Here is a 16,691-nt window from a genome sequence, read left to right on the forward strand (position 1 = left end):
ATGTTACTGAAAATGAGCTCCTACTTATGGGCTCCTCCGCCTAAAATTAATGTTTAACATATTCCATTTAATGCTGAAATCTTAGGTAACTTTAGATTAGTTTGCAAAGGGACAAAACTTTTCAGCAAGATCATGCCTACAATTACCGAGGAATTTTTTTTAATTAAATCTATTTGCCATTAATATTTGTAGCTAAAATTTGATAATCGACTATAATTCTGGAGAAATTAAAAAATTAAAATTGTGATTTAATTTATTACACTATATATATGCTCATTGTAATCAAAGATATGTTTTGTAATTTTTTATTTTATTTTTTTTGTCCTTGTACCTCTTTTTCTTATTTCAATACCCTGTTCTTCGTTGTTGTTTATTTGGTCTTGTATGCTTTGGTGAATAACAATCCTGAAACCAGCATTCAAGGAGACTAACAAACGTTCGGTACCAAATGTTGCTTAATATAAATATGACTGTTAACAGGGATGCAGCTCGCTTGTTTATGGTCAGGAGACTGTTCTAGTCCTTTGTGTAACCTAAAAGAGCATCTGTACTTACGAGATGGCTACAAACACATACTTGTTAAGTGTCAGGCATATTATGTCTTTAGGACCAAAAAATATAAAATACGGATATGCAAAAACTATTACAATAAACAAGGTTTGCAGCAGCAGTCATCATTCAACATTAATACTCTCACATTTAACCACACACACACAAAAAAAACTCGCTCTCTTATAATATATATCCTATTTCTCACAAATAGGATTAGGATAAATTACAGAAACTTTATTCCCTTCACTTTCAAGCATCAAGCAAATCCATTATGAGCTAGAAAATCACCCTCATCATGCTCGGATATTCTCTCAGTTGCCAAGGATGCCTGCAAATTATAAGAGTGTAATAAATCTTGCAAATATGCTAATAATGTAACATGTGAACTGAAGACATCTTCCATTAAGACTATTCTTCTGTCTTAATTATTGATTATTATTATTAAGAGAAAGCAATAGCATAAACAAGAGGCAAAGCACAGAAGTAAGAACCTGTTTTTCCCAATTAGTAAATGCTGTTATGCAAGCAAGTATACTTGTTTGTAGTGTAGACCCGGTCAATATACCAATCCATAGGCCTTTACCATTTAAACTTAGACCAAAACCCAACAAGATAGCCACTGGGAGTCCCACAGCATAATATGATACAAGATTGGTAAGTGCCCCTATCTTCTGCCATCCACTGCCTCTGGCAACCCCTGATTCATTGAACACACAGCTGAGAGCTATGAACCTTTTTGATTCTTGGCCATATATTTATCCAGTAACTTTAACCATAGAGCTATTCTTTAGATACTCTCTTTTTTTTTAAGCTAAAATCTACTTTTAAACTAAAGTTAAAAAAAGAAGCTAAAAAAAAAAGAAGCTAAAAGTTATTTGTTAATTACATAAAAATTTTAACTTAAAAGTTATTTAAAAACTCAAATTCCATTTCAAGAAAAACTAATAAGAGTTTAAAAAAAAAACTCCTCGTAAAAACTTTTGACTATTTTTTTCATTATATAAAAAACTCTAGAGCTTTTATAAAAACCTGTTTGGTCTAACTTCTGGTCATAAAAAAAAAAAAAAAACTAAAGAAAGAGAGGATTCAAACATGCATTGAAAATCACTGTCATTCACATTTCAAAATGTATATGCACATGGCATAATCATGATAAAGCATGCATATATATGGTTCATTAATGATGAAAAGTTAACTGGAAGACTTACCACACAAAACTCCTAGTAGACTATCCACACTGACAGAAAGACAAAGCAGGGGAACTATCTTTGCAACTGAATTTACAACTTCCATCTCATTGCTAAATGCAAGTCCCAACACATGACGGAAGCAAAATAGCAGAGAGCTAAGGACAATTGCTTCTATGAAAGCTAGAAAAATGACAGAGTAAACAGCATCTCGAGCTGCCTGTGGGTTTCCTGCCCCTAATTCGTTTGAAACCCGTGTACTACAAAATGTAGAATGATATATTCTTATATTATGCGCTTGATTTTCCACCAAGTCGAGATAACAAACACAAAAATAAGTTACATAACATATTTATGTTTATATATATGAGCATGCATGCATACCTTACTGCAGCACCAACCCCATACGGAATGAAATAGTGCAATGTACAAATGTTAAGGCTGGTCAAAGAAAACACAAGTCAGATAAATCACTGAGTTTTCAAGTAATAAGCTTTTCAATTCAATATTTACAGAACAAGATAATGAAGGAACGCACCAGATTGACAGAACTGAAGTTTCAAGTTCTGGATTTGGTAAAAGTCCAGCAAGTATTATTAGCAGTTCAAATGACCACCACTCCAAACTATATCCATTAAGATATATAGAAAAACAAGTTATAGTAAAAAAAGACACAAAAAAGTAAAGAGAAGAATCACCGTTGACTCAGTGACCTCCACAATCACACAGGTGCAAAACTTGAAACCTACCAAACCATTAGTGCGGAAGGGATGGCTAAGAGGAAGAACTCTTTGATGGTTCTTAAAGCATTAGTCCCTAAGACTATCTTAGTTTTGTGACATGCCCGAGAATACTTTACGTAAACTCCAAGCAATATGGCACTGAGCCAATACGAAATTGCAATGGATAAGGCTGCTCCATCTTGTCCAAGTCCCAGTACAAACACTAGTACCCAACAAATAGGTATGTGCAAAACTAAAACAACAACAGAGCTTAGAAGCATGGGAAAGATCAAATTCTGAGTCTGAAAATAGCGAACCAAAGCTTGAAGAACAGCAAAGCCAAACAATGCAGGAATGAGCCAAAGGCAGTATTTTCCAGCTACAAGTGAAATTGCATGATCTTGTCCCAAAAGAATAAGCAATTTGTCCATGAACATCCATAGTATAGATATTGGGAAACAACTTAAAATCAGAGAGATTATTGCACACGAGGTATAGTTTCCAAGCTTATGAAATTGCTCTGCTCCGAATGATTGGCCACATAGAGTTTCCAAAGCACCAGCCATTCCCGTCTGCATTCCATTTCTTGTTCAATCAATCACCAATAACACAATGACACCAGACAAATCAGGATACTATAAAAATATATAAATTACTACGAGGAAGATTATTCTTACAATGATCGTAAGAATAAAAAAATTTATATCAAATTTTGATCATTAATTTAATTGCATTTAACAACTTACATATCACATAAATCTGAGAGTCCTTAAACATAAATAATATTAATAGTCAAGATTGACGATATAATTTACTTATAAAATGATTCTCACCCAATTACTCGTACACCTCTGATATAAATTATAAACAATAAGTGTCATACACTTTAGAAAATAAATTATGTATTAGTTATTAATGAGGTAGCTTAAAGAGAGAGAGAGGGGGTGTCCTCGTTAAGGAATGTCTGTCGTCCTATTCAAAACTATTGATGTGACCTTGCACCAGAAGTCTGCATATTTCTTAACTTTTGTCTGTGTAATATTACTACTTAATTTAAGAATAATCTAAAACAGTTGTCCTTCTTGAAATACTACAAAAATATATAGAGAGGGGAATAATTGAAAAATCTTATATTAAATCTTACTCATTAATGTACTTATCTCTAATGTTTTTAGTTTATTAAAATGAAATTAATAATTAAAATTAAAAAAATAATTTGTAAATAAAATTAATAATTAAAACTAATTATATAATGGGCAATGTTAGTCCTATGCAATAAGAATTTTTTTTATCTTATATTCGACACTTGTGCCATTTCTTTTTTTATTTTTTTTCTCTTTTTTTCTATTGGGACCCACCTTAAATTAAGTGTGCAGGAAACAACAAAATTTTGTTGTCACATGATACTACAATTACCCTTATATAATTTGCACCGTTCTATATACTCTCAATTGATACAATGACTTGAAAATAAGGACCCCATTCAGCTGCGGTTCACAACAACACACGTACGTAGTGTGAGAGAAAAACAGAAAAGACAAAGGTGGGTACCACCCAATGAACAAGTTTTCCCTACCCAGCACAATAACACATGTACGTAATGGAGAAGCATTTAATAATTGACAATTCGACACGAACAGATCGCCGCGCCTAAGAGAATATCGCAATTTACCAAAAAAAAAGAAAAAAAGAATATCCCAAACTCGTAGCAGAATATGCGTTACATCCTTCATGTCCATCCAAAACTTGGTAACACTTTAACATATTTTTAGTATTTAATAATTTTTTATGCTTTTTCTTTAAATAATAATATTGATAGAGGCAGGATTCTTTAACATTAGTGTTCAATTTTAAATTTGACACCTCATCTGAAAATCGTTAGATCAAAAAAGATCAACGACTCTTATTTGTAAGCATGTGACACCATTGATCTTTTTTGATCTAACAACTTCATATGAGATGTCAAATTTCAAATTTAACACTAATATCAAAAGATCTTACCATATATTAACTTCAAACTTAAATTGGCCAAACATAAAAATAAACAAATAAATAAAATCTAGTGACAAAAAAAATGTGTCGAAAAACGCCAATGGACATTTCTCGACTTCTTTTAGCTATGAACCCTAGTTACTCCCACTCCTTAGTCCCTATTAAATGTCTTGTCAACCACTAATGTGACTATTATTTGTCCCTCCTTCACCTTTTTAAGCACTAACATCACAACACCAAACTCTTTAGCTTTTATTATCAGTAAAAGTTTCCAGCAGAGCAGAGTACACAACATAATTGTTATCATTTATGTCAATGAGACAGCAGAGCATAAGAGAATAATAATTATTATATAGTGTTGCTTGAGATGTGTAATTATATTTAATTTACACAATCATATAAGTACGAATTAGTAATTTAAATTAACTTAATTTTTTTAATATATATATATTCCTTATTTTTATGAAATTTATGTGCACAACATGTGGAAGCAACATTTCTGATTTAAAAGGACTTATGAGTTATCTTATTCCAACATTTTTTCTAAGAGGCGCAGTGGGTGTTTATATATTTTTTTTTATTTTTTTAGTTGATATATTTTTAATAGTAATTATAATAATTTATGTTTATTCTATTTCTAATTTTCCGAATTTATAAAAAAATGATAAAATAAGATTTTGTGAAGGAAATAATAAAAAAAATCTTTTCTAGCATTTTCATTTTAAAATACTAAAAAATAAATATAAATAATATTTTTATAATTATTAATAAAAATATATATATCAACCAAAAATAAAATAAGAAACAACCAAAAATATCCTTCTCAGTTCTGACTCTTGGAATGATACTGCCCAAAAAAGAAACACACTCAATTAGCAAAGATGCTTGTTCAAGGATAATATTAAAAGGGAAACGTGCAGAATTCATGAGCGGCAAGTATGAAACTCACTTCAATATCATGTCATCCTTCATTCAATTATCCTAAAAGTTTAAAATGGTAAAATTACATTTTCAAAATTTTGGGAATTTGGCTTAACACTACATGTATATAAGTTTGGATTTTGTTGTTGAAATTTACTAATGGTATAAAGGATTGTTCTATCATATGCATATGTAAGATTTTGTGAAAGAATTGCCATGTATCTCTAATTTGAAAACAGGGCAAACAAGTTAGCTCTATTATTTTTAATTGCATACCTAAAAGCTATAGAAAAACTTTCAGATTATTAGAACCTGATATTTTCACAAACATGGTATGTTTAATTAATATTCTTCGCCATGGATATCTATCACCTTAGAACTCAGGTTCTGAGCAAAAAAAAGAAGAAAAAAAGAAGCCTAGCTAGTTCATGTAACACATGAGTGTTTTAGAACAAAAAATTAATAAAAAAATGCATGATTTTAAGTATAAATTAGAAGGGAAAGAAGAGAAACTTTACAAGTATACTGAAGCCAGTGACATCTGCAAAGGAAGTGGCTAAGGCAACACCTGAAAGGGACAGTTGACCTAGATGTCCAACCATCATCAACGACACAACTTGCAACAAGTACTGTGACACTGTTACCACAACCATTGGTCCTGCCATCAAGCTTAACTTCTTTAGCTGTTGGAGAAGGACACCAATCTTTGATGTCTCCACCCCCTTGTTTTCACTGCTCTTTTTCAGCAACAGGGTCTCTTCCATTTTGGTCTTTTGGAGTTCCCAGAGTGTTGTGATTAAAGGGTACGAACCAGCAGGTGAAGGATGAAAGCTTTTTAGCTCTAGAGAGTTCACATGTCCAAAATAAGTGGTGGATCCATTTCCTTAAATAATTAAACAATACAACATTGGATGAGTTGAAATTAGAAAGCAAAACCATTAAAATAAAGTAACTTATTTAATAAGTAATAACACGCATGTAATTCGATTTTAATTTGGATCCAATGAGTACATTACAACATGCACGTTGTGATTAGATTTCCCGACGGAATTTTGATTTAATAAAAATTGGATATAATAAAGGGAAAAATATTTCTTTAGCAGATAAGTTATCTGCATTTATTTTCAAAACGACGTTGTTTTGATATTGAAATCTTAGAAAATTATAAATATAAAGACTATTATAATTCTGAAATAAATTAAAATTATAAAAATATTATAATTTCAGTCTCAAACGATATCGTATTGAACTTAGTGCAGATAATTTATCGTAAAATAGTAAAATGGTGTCCAGATGCATTGTCCACGTGACACACGCGCTGATAATTAACGGGATGAACACTTCTTCCTTTCTCCGCATTCCGCTATGTCCCAGCTGTGAAAAGATTTAATTAGAATCAGTTGGTGAGGACCTGACTTTATGTTGGAAATTCAAGCATTTCCTGCATGGTTAGGTACATGTATGATGTAGAAGGCTAGAAGCTGTTACACCAAAATTGGGAAAAAAAATTCTTAATTTTTTCATTTATAATTCTTTTATATTATTATTTTATTTTATTTTATTTTATTTTTTATTTTATTTTATTTTATTTTTTATTTTAGCATAAGGCACGTAAAAAATCATATCCCAAAATTTTAGACTCCCTCATTTAACAATATTGTACTATTCATAATAAATAAAGGCACCTTCCTTTCATAGGTTATTGTCTGAAAAACACAAATCATTCTCTTTATTATATTTCTCTCACTTAAAATAACACAATTTTATATCATTTAAAATGACATATATTTTTCCCTTATATTATTAGTCAATTATAACTTAATCACTTTTCCACAATCCCAATTTCCTCTAAATAGTTGATCAGGTACTCTCTTTTTTTCTTGATTGCTATCAGCGACACAAAATGATATTTTAAATAATATACAGTAAAAAAAGGAAAATACCTCTCAATTTGATGATCCTTGGTTCATTAATTACTTTTACATTGATAGTTTAATTTATGGGTTAAACTTAAACAACGGTCCAGGAAAACCAAAAATTTGTCCAGCTGATACATTCATCTTTGTGATTTCTTTTTCCTTTTTTTTTTTTTTAAAAAAAAAAAAAACATGTGGGCCCATCTATTGTTTTGTGTCAACAGAAAATGTTTACGTTTTCCTATAATATAACTCTCGTTTTACCCTTAATTTATTTTCAGAATTAAGTTGTCAAGACAAATCATAAGTCTTCGTACACTGTCACGTAAAAAGACTCGATCCTTTTCCGAAAGCATTGAAGTAGTCATGGTCCACATGATTCATTTTCAACTTTTGCTAAAGTGAAACTCATTAAGATACATCAACGAGCACAATGCAAGGCCAGAGACAAAAGGCCAATTAGTTGTTACAGCATAGATAACCTTGAATGTGTTAAATTCTGATTTGTGAAGCTCAATACAAGACCATAAACATCATTCCCGTGTTAAATGGCCTTCAATGTGAATTACATGGGAGTAGAAACTGTCTTTCTACTTATACAACATAAAAACCTTATCAATTACATGACAGTTATAAGTGGAACATGAATTGAATACCAAAAGGTAAGCCCGGATCCACATTCATATAACTGGAACATGTTATAAATAATTTTCTGGCATCTGACATCTGAGTCATACACTCATACGCCATAGGCACAATTCCATTTCAAATATCCTATATATACAGAATAAGTTTTATCAGTTAACATAACTAAAGCTCTTTAATCACTGTAAGAAATACACTTTCTGACACCCAAAAAAAAAAATCAAAAGACTGACATCAAATTGTCAGCACTTTCCTTTTTCTTCCACTCTTTCTTTTATTCATCAATTAGATATCTCAAATTTTATGCGAATCCATTATGAGATGTAATTGAGTTCTCAACTATCCTTTCCCTTGCTTTAGTTGCCTGCAATAAATAACCACAAAATACAATCATCCATGGTATTCAGCAAGCAAAGGAGACATTTATAAAATAGTTGGAAAATGAAAATAATAAAATAAAAAATGACACAAGCAATTATCAGCAATGAAAAAGTTACATAAGAAATTAAAAACCAACCTCTTTCTGCCAATCTGTTAACACTGTTACAATAGCCAGTATAATAACTTGTAGAATAGACCCTGTTAGGGTTCCCATCCAGAGCCCTTTGGCATTGAGCTTTAGGACAAAACCCAATAAGAGTCCCATTGGAACACCTCCAAGATAATAGGCTCCAAGGTTCACATAAGCCCCCATTTGCTGAAATCCTCCACCTCTTGCAATACCTGCAAGCATAAATCCAGTTTTATTGTTAGCTCATGGTGGTGCAGTTTATGCTAGAAGAACATAGAATGATGCTGCTGCAGCAAATAGAAACTCACCTGAAAGAGCTCCTATGAGACTATCTGCAGTAACAGACACACAAAGAAGTGGAACCATTTCTGCGACGTAATCTATAACTTCCTTGTCATTGCTATAAGCATATCCTAATATATGCCGACAACAAATGAAGAATGTGCTGACAATAATTGCCTCAGCAATTCCAAGAATCACAACAACACGAACAGCACCTTGAGCTGCCTTTGCGTTCCCTGCTCCTAATTCATTTGAAACCCGAGTGCTGCAAAACGAAATTCACAGGATCATGCTTTGTCATCATTTGATATTACAGTATCATTGTACAAGATCATGAAAATGAACAAACAGGTTTGGACCAAACCTTGCAGAAGCTCCAACAGCGTAAGGAATGAAGTAGTGCAATGTAGTTGTGTTAAGGCTGAAAAAGTTTGAGATATGTTAGAAGAAAAAAAACCTTCATGTGTTATTTCAATACTTGATGAGAAATTGATTCCACTAACCAGACAGAAAGAACTGAAGTTTCGAGTTGTGGATTAGGTAAAAGCCCCGCAAGTAATGTAAGAAGCTCGAAAGACCACCATTCAAAACTATGAAGATTGAAATAAGAAAACCAATTAGGGAGAAGACAATATTAGACTAAAAAAGAAAAGTGAAAGAACCATTGTGTAGTTGTGTCCCGGGAGATGCAAAGTTATGTTATATATATTACCAAAACATAAGTCCAGAAGGGATAGCATAACGGCAGAACTCAGGAATGTTTCTTAAAGCATTACTAGTAAACACAATCTTGGTTTTCTCACATGCCGAAGAGTAGTTCATATAAAGTCCAAGACCAATGGCATTCAACCAATATGAAATTGCAATAGCATATGCTGCTCCAACATGTCCCAGTCCCAATTTAAATACCAGAACCCAACAAATAGGTATATGCAAACACAGAACCGCAATTGAGCTGAAAACCATGGGAAAGATCATACTCTGAGTCTGGAAGTAGCGAGTCAGTGATTGAAGAACAGCATAGCCAAAGAGTGAAGGGATGAGGCATATGCAATATTCACGAGCTACATTAGAAATTTCAGGGTCTTGACCAAACAGCAAGAGTATCTTATCCGTGAATATCCACACGAGAGATATGGGGAGACAAACCAAGATTAGAGTCACAATTGCACAGCATGTGTAGTTTCCGAGCTTTCTAAATTCCTCTGCACCATAGGTTTGGCCACATAAAGTTTCCAATGCACCAGCCATTCCCAGCTGCAAGGCATTTCAAAATCTGGTCAGTCATCAAAACACAAAGAGGACAATCTACGAAGCACCGACCTTTCAAATATCTTACGTGTCGTGTCCGATACTTCCCGACACTCCAATACTCATTGCAAAAACTCGAAAAAGATTCAAAGGTTACGTTGCGTTGCATTTTGAGTTCCAACTATTAAATTCGTTAAATTATGATTATGATTTTATTAAGTTTAATATAAATATTTAGGATATACTGTGTTTCTTTATAAAATTGATGGGTATTATAAAGTTGAATGGAGGGAGGTTTTCAAGTTTGCAACTTTCATTTCAACAATTTTTGCAGATTCTGTATCAAAAGTTTGATATCAGACTAAGAGGAAGTGTTATCACCTAAATGAAACAACTCTATACACTTAAAAAGAGTAAATAGGATCCTATCTTCAGAACAAGGAAGAAAATCTCCTAGATCATTTGCAGTAATCACATGATCACCGATGCTAATTAAGAAGTTTTAATTTTTTTTTCCTTCAATTTACAAATGGGTTTCCAAGTAAAACATGATTTACATCCATTTTAGCAAAAAAAATAGCTAAAACAAAGTGAATCAAATAAGGATCAAAATAAAGTATATTCCATTATACTTTTCACATATGAAGCGGCTAACAGTATGTTAGTGCTATGTACTAACTGAATAACCGGATCAAAAAAGTTTTCCTAATTAAAAAGATTAAAAAAAAAAATAAAGAAGTCAAGAGAAGCTTAATCTAAGTCACACTTGAACTGCACAAACACTGTTTGGAAGATAAGAATCAGATCATCTGTACATGTTTAAATTTGAAAAATATGAAAAGTGGTTAAGCAGCAATAGATGCATTGAACCAAATATGAAAAAGAAAAAAGGTGGAAGAAGACTTTACAAGAACACTGAAGCCTGTAACTTCAGCAAAAGAGGAGGCAATGGCAACACCAGAGAAGGAGACAAGTATGCCAAGATGACCCACCATCATGAGTGACACAACTTGCAGAAGGTACTGAGATACTGTCACAGCCACCATTGGAGCTGCCATGGAGCCTACTCTTTTAAGCTCTAGCCAAAATGCACCCTCTAATGGTGTCACCCCATTATTCTCTTCACTCTTTGTAAGCAGTGGTGCTGCTTCCTCCTTAGACATCTCTCCAGAGCTTTCCATGCAGAGCAATGTTCATCAAACAAATGTAAAAGATTAGATGAAGAACAAAGGTATTATATATAGGAAAAGCTAAGTTCTCCCCACCCCAGTAAACAATCAAATTACTAGGCAATCAAAATGGAAATTGTCTTTGGCCACCCACCCACCCACACTTGTATTTCTATATTTTTTAACATAATTATGCAACTTTACTTTAATTCTGACACTCCAATGATGCGACAGATTTGAGTTCGGTATCCTCCAACAAATATTTTTCATAAAATTTAACAATATATATTAGGGTTTTGCATTTCTCCTGTCGCTCTAAAATTTAATTGGATGCACTGGATACAAGTAACTGAATTTCACTTGCTTTTAAAGAAAAAAACATGTTAGGATACGAAATCCTAATGTTGCTGTAAAAAAAAATTTACACTGACACGAGAGTTATAAAACTCTATATATTATAGCTACTTTATTTAAAATTGTCAAACTCAAAAACATTACTCTGTATCATAGTCTTTCACGTAATTTTAGATATGTTTAATATTAATTTTTTTTATCAAATTTAATTGGTTTACCACGCCAATATAAAAAAATAGGTTATCTTTAATCAATGTATTGATACGTTATTATTAACTATTTTAATTGCTTAAAATGTAAAATAATAACAAATAATAATGTATTAAAATATTTTTATTTTTGAACGTAGAATCTCTTTATATTCACTGTACATATTTTTTAAGGGAAAATATGTGTTATTTTAATGGATATAAAATTTGTTCATTTTAAGTAAGAGAAAAAAATATATCATAGAAAGTGAGAATGAACAAGAAAAAATAAAATAAAATAAAATATGTGATTCTCATTTTTTTTATTTAGAAGGATGAATCTTTTTTTTATTTTTTAAACTCTATCTTCGCTAAAAGTGTGTCCATATACATGATGAGACTTGAAAAGTTAGAATTATAATAAACTAATACAAAAAGTTAATAACAAAACGAAGGAGGAAACCGGACAATGCACCGACACTGATACAGAATATAGGATACGACACGACACGTCGACACGTTAATTCTAAAAAAACATAATATTTTGATACGTGGAACATTTTGATATTAAATAATATTTTTAATATATATATATATAATATAATTTATATTTAATACATATAACAACCTGTAATAAGTCATATAATCAATCAAATATTCAAATTTCATAACTAAATATAAAAAAAAATTGTATCTTATTAATTTTTCATGTAAATTTCATAACAGAAAAAAATTGATTTATAAATTATTATTTTTATTTTTAGTTAATAAAATAAAATTAAGAAGTAAAAAAAAACGTGTCGGATGCTTGTCAAAGCATTGATCGCGTGTTGAAAAAAGTTGACTGCATGTTGAAAAACGTGTCAGAGCGTTGATTGCGTGTCCCAAATGTTGACCGCGTGTCAGTGTCCAACACGCACTTTTTGAAAAAAAATAACGAGTCGGTGCTTTGGAGCCGGACAAAAGAGAATATATATTTTTAAGTTAAAGTTACTTATAAGTTAAAGAGAAAAAAAAGAGTTTAAATTTTTTTAAAAAAATTGTTTATTGATTACATAAAAATTTTATTTTAAAAGCACATATCTCAAGAAAATTCCTTCTTTCTCTATCTCTATAGCTCTTATTTTCAAAAAAAAAAAAAAACTATAATTCAAGAAAAGCTTATAAGAACTTAAAAAAATTCCTCCTATGAGCTTTTAACTTTTTTTTATTATAAAAACTTTTCTTAAAACTTATTTGACCTAACTTCTGCTTATAAATAGTTTTTATCTTAAAAAAAAATCTAAACATGCACACAAAAAACAGGAGTCCAATACCTAAATCGTCGATTTTTTTACCGTAGTAATTAAATTTTTAAAAAAAGTAACCAGATTAAATTCTTGGCGAAACTTAATATTAGATTAATGCAAAACAGTGCATCAATAATATCACCACGTTAAGACAGGCAATATCACCTAAATCGAGCAACTCAATAGGCACGAGTCAGACAATAAATTGGTACAGCAAGTGCTGCGTCTAGGCGCGGTAATATCAATAAAGATTAATACGTTGTCTCTGTCTACAATTATATACCTCAACTCAAAGGAACCCACCTTCACCTTATCGTTCAAATAAAGAATGGAGCAACATTTAAGCAAGCATCGCTCAAGGCCAATGTGTCAACGCTGCAGAATTTAAGAACAACAATTCATTCACTATCCAAAGTTGGATTGTCGAGGTGTGACGGATTGCGCCATTCGTGCCAAGCTGTTTAGTATTATTAAATTATTAGTTCGTTCCAACCACGTCACTTTGTTAGTTTATATTATTTATTTTTCAAAAAAATTCCTTTATAGTTTTATTACCCTTTTAAAGATGGATAAAGTATTTTTTTGGTTTTTAGAGATAAGTTATTTATAATAACTCTTAAAATTATATCATTTTGAAGTAATAAAGGGTATTTATGTAATTTTGTTTATTTTTTTTCATATAAGTTTTACTGAAATGTCATTTATTAATTTTCTTAAAATTACAAAAGCATCCTTCATTAATTCAAATAGATATAATTTTGGGATCACTAGAGAGATAATTTATCTCCGGTGTGACTGTAGATATTTTTTACCCTTAAAAGATTTCTTCTTGAACTTGTTAGAATTGTTAGTTTGATTTTAATCTAACAATTATAGAAATGATTGTAAGAAAAAAAAATATTATAAGAATAATCTCGTTCTATTTAATTATTTTAAAAAATGTAACACATCTTTTAAATAAAAAAAATTTAAAAAAAGAAGAGCAAATACTATTTTGGGTCCTCAGCAAAAAACACAAAACATATTTCAATATTTAAAAAAAAAAATTGACTTATGATCCTTCTGAAATTTCATTTCTTTAAAATTATTGTCCCCTTAAATTCAAAGAAAACTCATGTTAATTTCTAAAAAAAAATTAATATAAATATTTTTTTTCTAAGAAATTAAAATAGATTCCGTATTTTTTTATTGAAAATCAAATAAGTATTTATTCTAAAAAGAAAAATACAAGTAGATGGACTCTTAATGACTTAAGGGGGTGTTTGGTTTAGGAATTTTGGAGATTTTGATAGGTAAGTGATAGGTGTGTTTCTCAGATAACCATGTTTGGGAGGGAGTGTTTTCTGAAGATGCCTACCTAAATGTGATAGCAGGGTAAATGTATTTCGACATCAATTTCATCCAATAGATAGCTTTCCGTTTCCCACGTGATATATGGTATTCCTGGAAACCTACCAATCTGCTTTATTTGGTGATTGTCCAAAAGACTTGGGTACCCCAAGTTTAAGCGCGCGAAAGGACAAATTTCGGATCCAGAAGAATGAGTGCAAATGATATTGGGGGGAACACCAAGATACTTTCGATGTTATTATGCCTCAGAATACTTCGATGTTAGCCACTAATTATTGTGCAACTGGTACTGTTGTCCCTTTACACCATTCACTTAATAAAAGGTTATTTTCGTAATATCAAAAAAAATTTCCATCTATATTTTACTTATATCCAAACATAGACTTTATAAAAGTTACTTAATTTTCCTATCAAAATTTTATCCAACCAAACAACTTTTTTTACATTTTTCTACCAAACTCATATTCTAATTATTTCCCTATCAATTACATTTCTCTAGTATTCATGAAATTTATCCTCAATCAAACGTCCCCTGATATTCTATTGAAATAAACTATCAGACTCCTATCAATAAATTAGAGTACTCCGTGAAACTACATCAAGTCCCAATTGATACGATGAGTTGAAAATAAGGACCCACGTGCTGAATGTAATTGCGGTTCACAACAACACAAGTACATAATGAGAGAGAAAAAAAAAAGGTGAGTACCACCAGTCACTCAATGAACAAGTTTTCCCTACCCAAAATAATATATTTTAAGTATAATATACTTAATGGAAAATCATTTAATAATTGACACAAACAGATCGCCGCGCCTAAGAGAATATCGCAAACTCTTAGCAGAATGTGCGTTAAAGCTTTCATGTCCATAAAAAAATTGGTAACATATTTATTAAAATCGGACCGATCCAACTAGATCCGATCTGAGAATTGGTAAATTAGTCATATAATCGATCCGGTTGAAGCAATGGATCGGCCATGCATCAGAATCGGTGTGATCCGGTCCGATCCGGCCCGTTTTTATAAAAATCGGTGACCCGATCGATTAACCGGTGACTCAGTCCAGTCCCAAAAAAAATCATAATAGATATTTTTGAATATTTTTTTGTTTATTGACTTACATAAGTTATGTACCTATAACACTAATATTATCTCAATTATGTACTATGCAGAAAATTTTGAATTAATTTATAGTTAGAGATGTTGTTTTCTGAACCTAAAGCCCCATATAACGAGCATTATATATTTTTTGATTTTTTATTTGATAATAATAAGCGATTTATTATTTTTTGTATTAAAATATTTGAAATTTTTATCATTTTTTTGATATTTAAGTATGTTTATAATTTTTTAATATAAATTATAAAATTGCATATAATTACCGGGTCATGCGGTTGAACCAGTGACTCAGTAACCCGATACCTCGACCGAGTCAATAACCGAGTCGGGTTTAATAACATTAGTTGGTAACACTTTAACATATTTTTTATTATTTAATAACTTTTTTATGTTAACTTCAAACGTAAATTGGCCAGACAAAAAAATATAGTGACAAAAAATGAGTTTTTTAATTCTTTAATTTTCCTATCTGGTATTCGATTCACGATACTTACTAACATGAGTCGTTTAATACCGTGGGAGTTTACTGGGTTTGAATCTCACACCCCTTCCCACTAAATGTTGAGCAAAGATATGCTAAAAAAAAATGGGAGTAAAAATATGAGGAGCAAGTATTATCTTCGAGGAACAATTAATATACCAAGAGTAAATTTATGGAAGAGTGACCATTTTGTCACACTTGGCAAAAAATTTTACCAGACTGTCACGCCAACAGTAAATTTTGCCAAAATGCCACGCTGCACCCTTAGCCGTCGTTGAAGAAGTCTAAAAATATAACTAATTCGCATTAACTTATCTTAACTCTTACTTATTTTCAGACTTCTTCAACGACGGCTAAGGGTGTAACGTGGCATTCTTGCAAAATTTACTATTGACGTGACAGTTTGGTAATGACAAAACTCTTCCCAAATTTATCCAAGAATTATGCAAGCGTATGCATTAAGTAACAGGATATATTATGAGTCCTATATTATCGTTCTCAATAAACAATTGTAAAAATTATATTTAAAAGAAGTGTAAATAAAAAAAAAAAGAAATAACATATATCAGCGTGTCACGTGATCAATGCATCTGGACATTTTATTATACGCAATTTTTATTAAATCAAAATTTCGTAAGGAAATCTAATCATAACGTGCAAGTTGTAACGTACTCATTTGATCCAAATTAAAATTGAATTACATGTGTGCTATTAATTTACTGGATAGAATATTATAATAACCAATTAAGATTATTATCAAT

The 16,691-nt window shown here is 31.1% G+C and overlaps 2 protein-coding genes across 3 annotated transcripts; both read right to left on the bottom strand.

Moving 5' to 3' along the window:
* Positions 1-791: 791 nt before the first annotated feature.
* On the bottom strand, positions 792-6,138 carry LOC133285187 (protein DETOXIFICATION 9-like). Of its 2 annotated transcripts, none has more exons than XM_061482375.1 (7): positions 5,893-6,138; positions 2,489-3,033; positions 2,278-2,364; positions 2,124-2,180; positions 1,761-1,999; positions 1,044-1,249; positions 792-880 (listed from the first exon to the last, which is right to left on the bottom strand). In XM_061482375.1, the coding sequence occupies exons 1-7, from the start codon at positions 6,136-6,138 to the stop codon at positions 809-811; spliced, it is 1,452 nt and encodes a 483-aa protein (XP_061338359.1). In that variant the 3' UTR covers positions 792-808. The 2 variants fall into 2 exon arrangements, with proteins under 2 accessions (XP_061338359.1, XP_061338360.1); XM_061482376.1 differs by lacking the exon at positions 5,893-6,138 and adding an exon at positions 3,208-3,270 and having other exon boundaries at positions 2,489-3,046.
* A 2,064-nt stretch (positions 6,139-8,202) lies between these two features.
* Positions 8,203-11,160, bottom strand: LOC133285141 (protein DETOXIFICATION 9-like). Its single transcript, XM_061482316.1, has 7 exons — positions 10,888-11,160; positions 9,441-9,985; positions 9,232-9,318; positions 9,093-9,149; positions 8,755-8,993; positions 8,453-8,658; positions 8,203-8,299 (listed from the first exon to the last, which is right to left on the bottom strand). Exons 1-7 carry the CDS (start codon positions 11,158-11,160, stop codon positions 8,237-8,239), a joined length of 1,470 nt encoding a protein of 489 aa, XP_061338300.1. The 3' UTR covers positions 8,203-8,236.
* Between the last annotated feature and the right edge of the window lie 5,531 nt (positions 11,161-16,691).

Source organism: Gastrolobium bilobum, unplaced genomic scaffold (assembly GCF_033153095.1).
Source record: "Gastrolobium bilobum isolate Gb01-03AN ecotype WA unplaced genomic scaffold, APGP_CSIRO_Gbil_v1 utg7917, whole genome shotgun sequence".
In the NCBI taxonomy this organism is placed as follows: domain Eukaryota; kingdom Viridiplantae; phylum Streptophyta; class Magnoliopsida; order Fabales; family Fabaceae; genus Gastrolobium; species Gastrolobium bilobum.